The following is a 13,383-nucleotide window of genomic DNA, read 5'->3' on the forward strand; positions in this document are numbered from 1 at the left end:
AGGCTTTCTGAATTATTTATTTTCATTTTAATAAAGCAAAACTACAGGTAAATGTTTTGCCAGATGACTTTCGTGTACTTATGTTCTAACATACCATGTTTGGCACCAAAAGATCTTAGAAACCACTATGAAAAACCATAAGATTTGAATTAGTTTCCTGACAGAAATGAACAGTTCTGTTGTATCCCTACTTGTCACTGGCTTTCTTAAACACAGAAATATTCATTTCCATAGTCTTTGTGGCTTTTTGGAGAATCTCTAAGATTGGTCCCATAGCCTTGACAATTTGTTCCAACAAATCTGCTGCTGACTCTATGGGATTTTTGGAATCCTCAGTTTTTAGTGCATCCTGCAGCTTTTTCAAGGTGTCTATCATAGTGGTTTTGGAAGAATCTGGACTCCTGCTTCTCTCAGATGTGGTGACATCTGATTGCTCTTTGGTGTCTTCTGTATAGAAGTCACTTAATTGAAGATTCATGATGGGGAATTTCATCAAGTGTGAAAGAGAAGATTCCAAACTCCCAAGGATGTTACTGCTGTTTAGCGCAGAGATGATGACTGGTGTATGGGCACTTTTGAACACTTCTTTAGCTGACTGATGCAACTCCTCTACATTGGTACCCTTCTGAAACACAGAGTACATGGCCATTGCAACCTTGGAACCTAAAGACTCCTTTTGAATTTTGTCATGTTTTGCATCCACTACAGATTGCATCTCCTTAAAAATTTTGAGCATTTGCTCAAAAAAATCCTTAATGTTACTATTGTTTTTCACAGCCATCAAAAGGATTTGAGTATTCATACTGCGGTTAAACAACTCAGTCAGTGTGTTTGTGACAGAAGCAAAATCTTGTACATGAAAGAAGAACATTTTGGCAGCTTGAATCAGTCTCTCTTTATCCTTTTCTGACTCTGAAGACATGTCTTCAACAAAGAAGTTTCAGCACTGCAAAGCAAAGCAGTAATCCCAATGAAAACTAAAAGTCGATTTGGCAACCATAAAAAACTGAAAGTATAGTCTAAATATGAGGATAACTCCTGCCAAGTGCAGGAAAGCTATACAAACATTAAAACAAAAATGATACTTTGCTTCAATAAAAAAAATCACAAAAATAATTAAAACAGAGTAGAACAGGGTTTTATCACTGAATTTATACCACATATCAAATACTGTATGCTGGATCCCAAATATATGGATAGATTCACATACTGAATTACACTACATTCAAGGATATTACCCTTGATAACTATTCAGTGTAGTGAAAAATATTGGATAAATCTTTACAAATTACATAGAGGGTCTCTGGTTCCAGTTAAGGTAAACTAAGCACACTCCATCCAATCTTTCCTACTGATTACAACTAAAAATCTGAACTGAATATATAAAATCCCTATCAGATAATGCTGAAAGCTAGATGACAAAAGACCAAGGAAGTAGGGAGTACGGCATTGAAAGGACAACAAAGCAATGAAGCTCTCTGACTTTTTGTTTGAGGGTGGGTGTTTTGTTGTCGTTGTTGTTGTTTGTCTTTTCCTCCTTCCTATATATCCCACCTTGGGCTCTAGGACCGCCTGGAATTAGAACTGTGAACATGCCCAAACAGGGAGAGCTCCAAAAAAAAACCTACTCTGCCTAGCAAATCAGGAGCAGGGGCCTCTGCCGGGTAGATCCCTTTTGATCTAGTTGCCGGCAGCAAAATGGTAGCCCCCCACCCCCACCGACCTAGCCCTCTGTCTGCCCTCAACTAGTCATGAGCAGGAGGCAGCCCCAAACACTTCTGACTTCAAGTGCTAGGAAGTAACAGCAGTGCCACCCACCCCCATCCCCTACTCCCCACCCCACCCCCACACACATCTCACAAGCACAGCAGAGGTCAGTCAGTCCTTTGCCCCCGCCCCTGCCAACTGGCAGTGAAAAGGCTGTCCTTATGGGGTGGATCCCTTTTCACTCTTCCCACTCTACCCTGGGCAGAAGCAACTGTCATGCAGGCATGGTGGTAGTGATCTTGCAGGCTCCTTTCTCTCACTGCTTTGCCCCAAGATGAGAACCAGTTGCAATGGGAAGAGCTGAAACTGTTTTCCAGCCAGAACACCAGGAAAGGGGACCCCTGGGAATCAAATAGTGGGTGGCAGACCACAGAAAGAAGCAAAAATTATAACCAAAAAATAGCACTGCTGGGATTTTCAATGCACGTAGACGCAATGTATATGACAATTACATCATAAAGGAGAGAGGGTAAGGAGACTTATGTAGCTGAAAGACTTCTTGATTTCACTTGAAGTGATAAAATATTAATTCTAAGCAGATTGTGTGAAGTGTGGAAGTATATTATAATCTCTAGAGTAGCCACTGAAAACAGAGCAGGAAACAATGGGGCCATGGAAGCAGAGATGGGGGTGATGTGGTCCCATATGCAGGGCTGATGATGGCCACCAGAGCTGGAAGAGGCAAGGAATGGATTCTCCCTCAGAGCCCCCAGAGGGGCAAGGGCCTGCTTGACTTCAGCCTTCCAGCCTTGAGAACTCTGAGAGGGTACATTTCTGTTGTTTAAAATCACTAAGTTTGTGGTAATTTGTGATAGCAGCCCTAGGATACTAATACAGATTTTGGTCAATAGGCAAATTAAAATGAAACTTCACAATTATTTAAGTAACTACTTATATTACTCAAAAGATGGCTTGAAAAGGAAAACAGAGAAATTTTAAAAACAGAACAGAAAAACAGAAAACTAATAATAAATGTTACACTTAATCTAAGCATATCAATAGTTACATTAAATATGCATTTCTAGAACTAATAACTAAGTTTCACAAGGTTGAAAAATACAAGATCAAATGTACAAAATCAATTGTATTTCCATATATTAGCAATAAAATAAAAATCAGAAATTAAAATTAAAACAATGACTTTTACAATATCATTAAAAATATGAAATATTTATAGATAAATCTGACAAGAGAGATGAAATATCTCTACACTTAGAACTGTAAAACATTGCTGAGAAAAATTAAGGAAGACCTAAATAAATAGAAAGATATATATTGTTAATGGACCAAAACAGTCAATATTGCTAATATGTCAGTATTCCTCAAATTAATTTATAAAAACAACACAATTCCAATAAAAAATTCCAGCAGCTTTTCTGATATATATAAAAGACAATAAATGTTCTCTTAATAGAATTAAAATAGAAGTCAACAAAGAAGATACACGAAAAACTACAAAATATTATAAATTAACACACCCTTAAATAATCAAAAAAGTCACAAAAATATAGAAAATATTTTGAACTGAATGAAAATGAAAATATATCAAAATCTGTGGGATGAAACTAAAGCAGTGCTTAGAGAGAAATCTGTAGATTAAGTGTTTATATTAGAAATGAAGATATAAAATGAATAATTTTAACTTCTATCTTAAGTTAGAAAAGAAGGAGGAAACATTCAAAGTAAGCAAAAGGAAATAAAGAGTAGAAATCAGTGAAATTCAAAACAGAAAAAATAGACAAAATCCAATAAAACTAAAAGGTGTTTCTTTGAAAAGAAAAACCAATAAAATTGTTAAACTTCAAGACAGATTGACCAAAAAAAGGAGAGAGAACACAAATTACCAACATAAAGAATGAGATGTCACTACTGACCCTACAGACATAAAAAGGATAATGAGAGAACACTATTAACAACTCTGTGTGCACAAATTCAACAATCTAAATGAAATAGACCCATTCCTTCAAAGACACAAGCTATGAAAACTCACCCAAGTAGAAACAGAAAACTTGAATAAACCTATTTTTCTTAAAGAAATTGTATCTGTAGTTAAACACCTTCTAGAAGAGAAAATTCAAGACACAGATGGTTTCAGTGGTGAATTCAAACAATCATTTAAAAAAGAATAACAATTCTACACAATATCCTCCAGAAAACAGAAAGGGAGACTAATTCATTTTGTTTTTTTTTTTTTTGAGATGGAGTCTTGCTCTGTCCCCCAGGCTGGAGTGCAGTGGCCTGATCTCGGCTCACCGCAAGCTCCGCCTCCCAGGTTTATGCCATTCTCCTGCCTCAGCCTCCCGAGTAGCTGGGACTATAGGCGCCCGCCACCATGTCTGGCTAATTTATTTTTGTATTTTTAGTAGAGACGGGGTTTCACTGTGTTAGCCAGGATGGTCTCAGTCTCCTGACCTCGTGATCCAGCCACCTCAGCCTCCCAAAGTCCACAAGAGAATATTTCTCAACTCATTTTATAAGGCTACCATTGTAGAAAAATAAGAAAACTCTAGACCAATATTCCTTAAGAACATACATATAAAAATCCTCAACAAAATATTATCAAATCCAATCCAAAAATGTATAAAAAGAATAATACATCGCACCCAATTTAAGGTGTATCCCAAAAATGTAAAGTTGGTTCAACATTAAAAAATCAAACTAAACAAGAAAAACCACATGATCACATCAGTAGATGCAGAAAAGGCATTTTTAAATATTCAATATCCATTCATAATTAAAATTCTTAGCAAACTAGGAATATAAGAAAACTTCCTTAATCATAGAGGGCTCTTACAAAGAACCACAGCTAACATAAGAGACTAATTGTTACCCCTCAGGACCAGGAATTAGTCAGGTATGTCCACTTTCACCAGTTCTATTTAATATCATACTGGAAATCTTAGAAAGTGACGTAGGACAAGAAAAAGAAAATATTCAAATTGAGAAGGAAGAAATAAAACTACCTCTGTTTGTAGACATGATATCTACATATAAAATCCCAAGGAATCTACACAAAAGTTCTTAGAGCTATTAGTAATTTTAGCAGATGCAAGGTCAGCATTCAAATATCCACTGTTTTCTATTCACTAGGAATGAAAAATAGGGAACCAATCATTTTTATAAGTATCATTTATAATACTCTCTCAATAAAATCTTAAATATAAACCTAAGAATATATGTGCATAATCTGTGCACTAAGATTTTTAAAAAATTCTGAAGTAAAAAAAAAAAAAATCAAAGAAGATGTAAGTAAATGGAGAGACAAACTCTGTCCATGAATTGAAAGACCCTATAAAGCAAAGATGTCAACTCAAACTCTGTCCATGGATTGGAAGACTTATGTAGTTAAGATGTCAATTTTTCCCAAATTGCTCCACAGAATTAATGCAATCACAATAAAAATGCCATCAAGATTCTTTATAGATATAGAACAGTGAATTCTAGAATATATATGTAAATGTAAAGGAACAAGAATAGACAAAGATTTTTCTAAAGGAACAGCTAGAAGACTCATACAATCTAATATTAAGATATACTACAGTAATTGAGACAGTATGGTATTGGTGATGTGATATGTAGATGAACCTAACAGAATAGAAAGTCTAGAAAAAGACCCACAAATGTGGTCAATTGATTTTTTTTTTTTTTTTTTTTTTTTTGAGATGGCGTCTTCCTCTGTCACCAGGCTGGAGTGCAGTGGCACAATCTCAGCTCACTGCAACCTCCACCCCCGCCCCTCCGGATTCCAGCAATTCCCCTGCCTCAGCCTCCCAAGTAGCTGGGACTACAGGTGCGCACCACCACACCTGGCTAATTTTTTTGTATTTTAGTAGAGACGGGGTTTCACCATGTTGGCCAGAATGGTCTCGATCTCCTGACCTCGTGATCTGCCCACCTTGGCCTCCCAAAGTTCTGGGATTACAGGCATGAGCCACCATGCCTGGCCGGTCAGTTGATTTTTAACAAAGATGCAAAGGCAATTTAATATAGAACGTTTAGGTGTTTTCACCGTAGAAGAAAACACAGGCAGTACCATTTAGGATATAGGTATGGGCAGAGACTTCACGACAAAAATGACAAAAACAATTGAAACAAAAGCCAAAATTGACAAATGGGATCTAATTAAACTAAAGAGCTTCTGCACAGCAACAGAAATTATCATCAGAGTGAACAGGCAACTTACAGAACGGGAGAAATTTTTTGCAATCTACCTACCTGATAAAGGTCTAATATCCATAATTTACAGGGAACTTAAATTTACAACCCCATCAAAAAGTGAGCAAAGGATATGAACAGACACTTCTCAAAAGAAGACCTCTACACGACCAACAAATGTATGAAAAAAAAAAAAAGCTCAACATCACTGATCATCAGAGAAATACCAGTGAGATACCATCTCATGCCAGTCAGAATGGAGATTATTAAAAAGTCAACAATAGATGCTGGCAAGGGTGTGGAGAAATAGGAATGCTTTTACCCTGTTAGTGGGAATGTAAATTAGTTCAACCACTGTGGAAGACAGTATGGCAATTCCTCAAGGATACAGAACCAGAAATACTATTTGACCCATCAATCCCATTATTGTGTATATACCCAAAGGATTATAAATCACACTACTATAAAAACACATGCACATGTATGTTTATTGCAGCACTATTTATAATAGCAAAGACTTGGAACCAACCCAAATGCCCATCAATGATAGACTGGATAAAGAAAATGTGGCACATATACACCATGGAATACTATGCAGCCATAAAAAGGAATGAGATCATGTCCTTTGCAGGGACATGGATGAAGCTAGAAGCCATCATCCTCAGCAAACTACCACAGGAACAGAAAACCAAACACTGCGTGTTGTCACTCATAAGTGCGAGTTGAGCAATGAGAACACATGAACACAGACAGGGAAACAACACACACCAGGGCCAGTTGGGGAGTGGGGGGTGAGGGGAGGGAACTTAAAGGATGGGTCAATAGGTACAGCAAACCACCATGGCACGTGTATACCTACGTAATAAACCTGCACGTTCTGCACATGTATCCTTTTTTTTTTTAGAAGAAATAAAGAAAAACATACACAAAAAAGAACAACAAAAAAAGAAAGTTTAGCGTTTTTCAACGAATGGTGCTGGAAAAGCCTGATACCCATATGCAAAGACATAAAGCTTGATTTTATGTCATACCATATACATACATAAATTAACTCAAAATGGGACATGAATATAAAAACATAAAACCATAAAACAGAAGAAAATCTTGTAATTTTTGGTTAGCTGATTAGTCCTTTGATATGTATGATACCAAAAGTATATCCATTAAAGAAAAAATGATAAATTGGCCAGGTATGGTGGCTCATATATTGTTAGATTTATATTTAAGTATTTATATTTAAGTATTTTATTTTAGTGTAATCCCAACACTTTGGGAGACCAAGGCAGGCAGATCACTTAAGGCCAGGAGTTGGAGACCAGCCTGCCCAACATGGCAAAACCCCGTCTCTACTAAAAAGTACAAAAATCAGCTGGGTGTGGCACACATCTGTAATCACAGCTACTTGGGAGGCTGAGACACGAGAATCGCTTGAACCTGGGAGGCAGGGGATGCAGTGAGCCAAGATGGCACCACTGCACTCCAGCCTGGGCAACAGAGTGAGACTCTGTCTCAAAAAAAAGATAAAAGAAAAGAAAAGAAAAAGAAAATGTAAAGACCTGATCAGCAATTTCAAATGTCGCAAGTATGATAAACATTGTAAATTATTATGTTTACTCATTACAATGTCATTGGCAATGCTAGAAAAGCAATTTTGCAAGAGGCAGGAATATGTGCAGAAGCTAGATTATAAATACTGGAAAATTGATGGAGAAAATGAAGTAGAGGCAATGCATGTACACTACCCAATTGGGAAGTCTAACTGTGAAAAGAGAGATAAAGGAGGCTATTGGGTCAAAAAGGTGATTATTTTTAGGTTTGCTTGATTTTTTTTTAAGAGCAACATTCATAAGTGCTGGCGAATTGTTGAAACAATCATAACTGAATCAGGCAGGTTATTCAGGATCACGGAATATATGCTTTTTGAGCAGAGTTTTTTAGGAAAAGAAGGGGATGAGCTTTAGAATAAAGGGGAAAATAAAGCATTCTAAATAAAAGAAACTATCAAGTGAGAGCTACATGCAGATAAGTTTGGAGATATTATTGCTTTCACTCTCATTTCCCACCACTGTCAATCCAGCAGTGAAACTTGTCAAATCAGCCTTCCTGATTCCCTAAAACCACCCTGACTCCAAGATCTACACTAAGAAAATTTGCCTCCTTCCTACAGTTCAGTTCTGACTATTGATTTGATGGCAATACTGGCTTTAGTAGTCAAGAAAGATTTAAGAAGTTCAAGTTTTCAACCTGAGAAACTGATTGCAGAAAAAAGAAGTTCAAGTTGATGAGGGGGCTCCGTATGAAGTCAATATTGCTTCTAGTTTTTCTCTAATAATTCTTTTGCGTTGTTACTGTTTATCCCTAATTTTGGCAACTCCACTTAGGCTACTATGTGGTAGGAGAGAAAGGAGTGGATGAGTAGGCAATAAATGTTAAGAAGGGTAGAAATAGGAGAGAAACAAACACCTTAGGAACAAGTGGGTTAAATGGTACTCTTCAACAATAGCCTCTTCAGAAACAAAACGCAACTGTTTTAAGACAGGGTGAAAGACAGACATATTTTTTCTAGATACTGTAGGTAATGGGATTGGTGACTCATGCTTTATTGTCCATACTTACTAATCAAGTTTACATAATGTACCCTTCCTGAAATCCAAACCTCCAAATATTGCCCCATAATAAAAAGAAATTTTTTAATGGTTCACTATTACCTACAGAATGAAATACAATTTCCTAGCATGACATTTAAGGCTATCTACAAACTGTTTTCAATTTTCCATGACTTACGTTCCCTTAACTGCTCCCACTTACACCTTGTATCACCAGCATGGCGGATTTTGTTCCCTGAAAATGTTCTACAATTTTGCTCTCAGTGTTTCCTCCATCTGTATTATCTCCTCTATACCGCCATCCTCCCCAAACATCTGTTAAAATCCTACTTAACATCCATACCTAGTTCAGATACACTGGCCACACGTCCGTACATGGTGGGGCCCTGGATACATCAAGGCAAGATGATCCACTGGGACAAAAGTAGAAAAGTGACCCCACTTAGCCCTTCTTTAGGATCACTGGGCAGCATCTTTAGATTTTAAGGTCTCCTGTCTGCCTGTCTGGCATTTTGATTCTGTATCCTGTACCCACCCATTCTCCTCTCCCCTCCACCAGGAGATACTGTTGTTAATATATGAATAGCTACCATTTCATAAGATTTTGCCACATATCAGCCACTATGGCAATTACTTTATAAACATTATCCCATTTAAACCTTCTGAAAATCCATAAATTATTAACTAATACTCATATTACACCAATGGGAAAACTTAGAGAGGCTAAGTGACTTTCTTAGGGTTACATGACCAGTAAGTGGTACTTGGAGTACACAAAACCAGGACTGTCTGAGGGTAAAGCCTGCTGTCTTTCATTAAGTTACACTGGGGCTGAGTGATTTCCCTGTGACTCAGGTGTCTTTGCTGCGGAGGAATTAACAGGTCTGAAGACAGAAGCCAGAAGAAGCAGCAGGGAAAACTCTGATCTGAGCTTTCGGAGAAAAGACTCGAGTTGGACTTCAAGGTTTTTATACTGTCAAGACAATTCACCAACATAGGAAGAGAAAGAGTGATAAAGAGGAGAACTCCTAGCTGGAAAGAAAAGAAAAAAAAAATTGGATGCAAGTAACTGCATTTATATCTCTTGAGAATTTAAATAATCAGCAACAGTGAGAGGTACAAATGCAACAGAAGCTAACAGAAACTTAATATCTGGAACAGTTGACAAGATAAAACCCCAAAATCTGAAAGCTGCAATCAAAGAGCCATCTTCTCTACTGAATTGAATTAGCTCAGTTATATAGCACTTCTCAAAAATAAAAAGTCCATTAAAGAACAGAAATTTTAAAATAAGTTTTACACACTATTAGTCTTTCAATTTATATAACTTAATACCATAGACTAAGTTTTTATCAATAGGAGATAAAAGAATCCTGAGGTCCAAGCCACGTAGAAATAGCCTATAAACCAGACAGGCAGAGGGACCCAGCAGAGACCAGCAAAGTCTGTAAGTCATCACATTCCACCAGAAATATCCAGAGGAAACCAGATGAAAAAGCACGTTAACAATACTCCTCAACAACTGCTGGGACCACGGAACTCAGAAACACAGCAAGGTAAGCAACGTGGATATTTCTATTGATATAATACTCTGTTTCTCAATAGGAGGAGGAATTTGAAACAGGCCGTCAGTCTTGAATCCTAACCATAAATAAAATAAAGTAAAAAAAGCAGCTTTGTTATAAGAGGATCCCATGACACGTTCCTTGTGATTTGGAAGGAACCTTCCCTGGTGCCTTCTCTGAGGACAGCAGAGAAGGAAGAAAATTAACAATTTCTAGGACTGATTAAGTCAGAGTGGAAGAGAAGCAGTAAAGACATCAATTTTAAGAAGGATTAAGGATAAAATGATACCTATGTGAATGTGTGAAGTTTATATGGATAGTACCATTTCCTTTTATGTCATTAATATTAATATAGGCACTCAGAACCTATCTGCAAAAGGATGAATGTGGAATCTAATACTGGTAAATGTATAGTACTTATACTCTTTCATAAATTATGTTCTATCTAAATATCTCTGAGCATTTTCTGTGTGTCTCCAAACAGGCCGTTATCATCTTGAGGGCAAGGAACACTGTCTTTTTCAAATGCCTCAAGGGATACAGTAGAGGTTTCACCAGTGAACACTTGATAAATGCTGATGAATGACTTTAATATTCTTCTTTCTGCTCAGAAACATTTTTTAAAAGAATTTATATCAGAAAGTATATCATCACATCATGAGCAATTTTTGTTTTAATTAAAGGCCACAGTTTTTATTTGAATTAAAGGAGACTCAGAACTAGTTAGAAGCTGTTATTTTCTCCTGAAAAGCTCCTGATTTTACCTATACCCTATTTCCACACTCCCAAATAAGGGAACTGTGCATGATGGCAAAACCCCATTTGGACAGTGAAGAAAAGTGACAGCAAGAAGAAACGTAAAACCTCAGAGAGCACTAATGACTAAACATCAGAGGTTTAGACGAGGTCATATTTTCCTTTCTTTCTTTTTTAATTGTTATTATAAGAAAAGTTCAAACATACACAGAGGTGGAGACAATAATATAATAAACTCCCATGTACCCATAACTCAGCTTTAAAAATTATCAAAACAAGGCCAATCTTTTTTCCTCTGTAACCCTACCCCACTATTCTTTCCAGATGATTTGCAAGCAAATCTCAGAGACCATTTCATTTCATTGTAAACATTTTCAGTTTGTATTTCCAAACAGGCAAGAACTTCTCTTTTTGAAATTTAACCTTACACTTCGCAAATCAATAATATTTAAGCAGGACTATCTCTGGCTTGGAAAGATACCAGCACTATGCTTAGTGTCTGGATGACGGAATCATTCACACCCTAAACCTCCGCAACACACAGTATAGTCAGGCAACAAACTTGCATATGAACCTCCTGAATCTAAAATAAAAATTGTAAAAAATTTACAGCAGGATACCCAGTATCCTACTCTAAAACTTTATTTGGGGTAGCACAGAAAAAGCTTTTGGAATGCAGTTTACGATACAGATCAAAAGTAATAAAAATTTAATTCCCATTACTTATGCCACTAATTATGTAATTCTTCTAGGTATTTATGCTGAGGAAATAATCCAGATAATGGAGTAAAAAAAATCTGTGGGTATCATGATGCTTATTAGAATATTATTTGTGATAGTGAAACAATTTTGGATTTATTAAACTACGGTAAAGATAGGGAATAGTATATGCAACCAATAAAATATTTTTAAAACTATAAATAGGGTAAAGTGTTAAGTAAATTAATATGATGAATTTTACTTATACTATTATGATAAATTTATAAAGATACTTATGCATATAAACAAATTTTGAAAAGGAATAACAAAAATCAAAAATAAAATGGTAGGTTTATGGGTGTTTTTTCTCCTCTATTTAAAAAAGTTTATATATTACTGGTAATAAGTATATATTAAAAAATTATTTGTTTTACCAAACCATTCACTTTTAATTTCTCCATAATATACCATCTATCAAAGCACAAATCATATATTGCATTATCCATGAAGCTTTCTCTAATCATCTTGATATTAATTTCTAAGTTCACTAGCACTTGACAGTCAACGCACTACTGTTATTCACGAAGTATCCTAAAAAGTTTTATTTGAACATATGACGATCAATACATTTTCATTTTGTAAGGTGGCTCCTTTTCTGAAAAACTAAAACAACTGTATGGTGTCATTAAATAAACCTTAACTTTTAGATACAATTATCAGTATATTTCTACCATATCTTATATGCTCTTTAATCTTAAATGTTGACTTCTCAATTCAAAAAAAGTGACAAGGTTAGGTGCAGTAAGCATCCATCTCAAGCTAACCTCTGTCTCTATTTTCATTTCATAAGGTGTGCTGATCAATGGCATCAGCACTTTCAGATGTTTTTGTCATTTTTTAATAAAATAACAAGTCAAAAGTTTCCAGACTTTGTTTTAGCAACAGAACTCTGTCATCAAATAAAATTTTACCCACCCAGATCCCAAATGTGAAGAGCAAGAGAAAGCACAGCTGCTCCAGTCCAGCAAAGGCCCAGGTGAAAAACGAAGAGTCCCAGAGACCAAGAGCTCCACCTGCTGGCTGGCAGTTCCCCAGCAGTTGCTCCAGGGCACTACAGAGCCCATTTCATGGATAACTACAGTAAAATATTCAAATAATAGCATAAACTCTGTACAAAAGTGGATGGTAATTCCCCAAGTGCAATTTTTCACTGACAGGAAGCACCATCATGTGATAATTCAAATTATGTAAAAGTTCAAACTTACCATAGAATGGGTGTAACCAGAGCTGGATTAAATATACTACTTGCTGCTGGTGCCACAATCTCTGAAAGTGACAGGTCGTCACTGAAAATGGAATAAGATGGAGAAAATATATGGCACAGAACTCCTCTCGGGCACAATATTATGGGTTGTTTGTAAAATATCACTTGAAGCTTGCATGAGTAACAACTCTGACCTTTAAGAAGGGTGACTCCAAGTAATTGCAAGGCTTTTGTTTTGCTGAGTGGAGTTATCGCTTTGGGAGTCAGAACTAAACCGTTAAGAGCAATAATGAAAATACTGCACCCTGCCAACTATGGTTCTCCATGTGGTGCCCAACCTCTCCTCAACTGTCAAGCACATATTTAAGAATATCTACTTGAAAGCTTACAAATTGTTAACCTTACTAGATGACTAAATGTTTCCATATGGCCACAGTGCCAATATATTATATATTAAAGTATGGGTTGTTTAAAACAGATTTGCACAAGTCAAATACCAACTATACCTTTAATTTTGTACGACATATTACTTTCAACTTGACATTATAGTTACAAATCTGTCTTAACTTCC

General features: G+C 36.3%; 2 protein-coding genes across 20 annotated transcripts in view; one reads left to right on the plus strand and one right to left on the minus strand.

The window, feature by feature from the left end:
* C10H12orf60 (chromosome 10 C12orf60 homolog) overlaps window positions 1–13,383 on the minus strand; it is a 20,398-nt gene continuing 7,015 nt past the window's right edge. For 6 of the 19 annotated variants that reach the window (XM_011741566.3, XM_011741552.3, XM_011741572.3 and 3 more), the window contains 3 exons: window positions 12,814–12,894; window positions 1,964–2,108; window positions 1–946 (listed from right to left, as the gene is read on the minus strand). In XM_011741566.3, the coding sequence (XP_011739868.2) occupies window positions 188–922 (735 nt within the window). In that variant the 5' untranslated portion in view covers window positions 923–946; window positions 1,964–2,108; window positions 12,814–12,894 and the 3' untranslated portion in view covers window positions 1–187. The remainder of the gene's footprint in view (window positions 947–1,963; window positions 2,109–12,813; window positions 12,895–13,383) is intronic. The other 13 variants (XM_071072166.1, XM_071072165.1, XM_071072170.1 and 10 more) reach the window with 3 other exon arrangements.
* LOC105481792 (single-pass membrane protein with coiled-coil domains 3) overlaps window positions 9,835–13,383 on the plus strand; it is an 8,091-nt gene continuing 4,542 nt past the window's right edge. Inside the window, exon 1 of the mRNA XM_011741531.3 lies at window positions 9,835–10,084. The gene's annotated coding sequence lies outside the window, so the exon portion shown is untranslated. The remainder of the gene's footprint in view (window positions 10,085–13,383) is intronic.

This window comes from Macaca nemestrina, chromosome 10, assembly GCF_043159975.1.
Source record: "Macaca nemestrina isolate mMacNem1 chromosome 10, mMacNem.hap1, whole genome shotgun sequence".
NCBI lineage: Eukaryota > Metazoa > Chordata > Mammalia > Primates > Cercopithecidae > Macaca > Macaca nemestrina.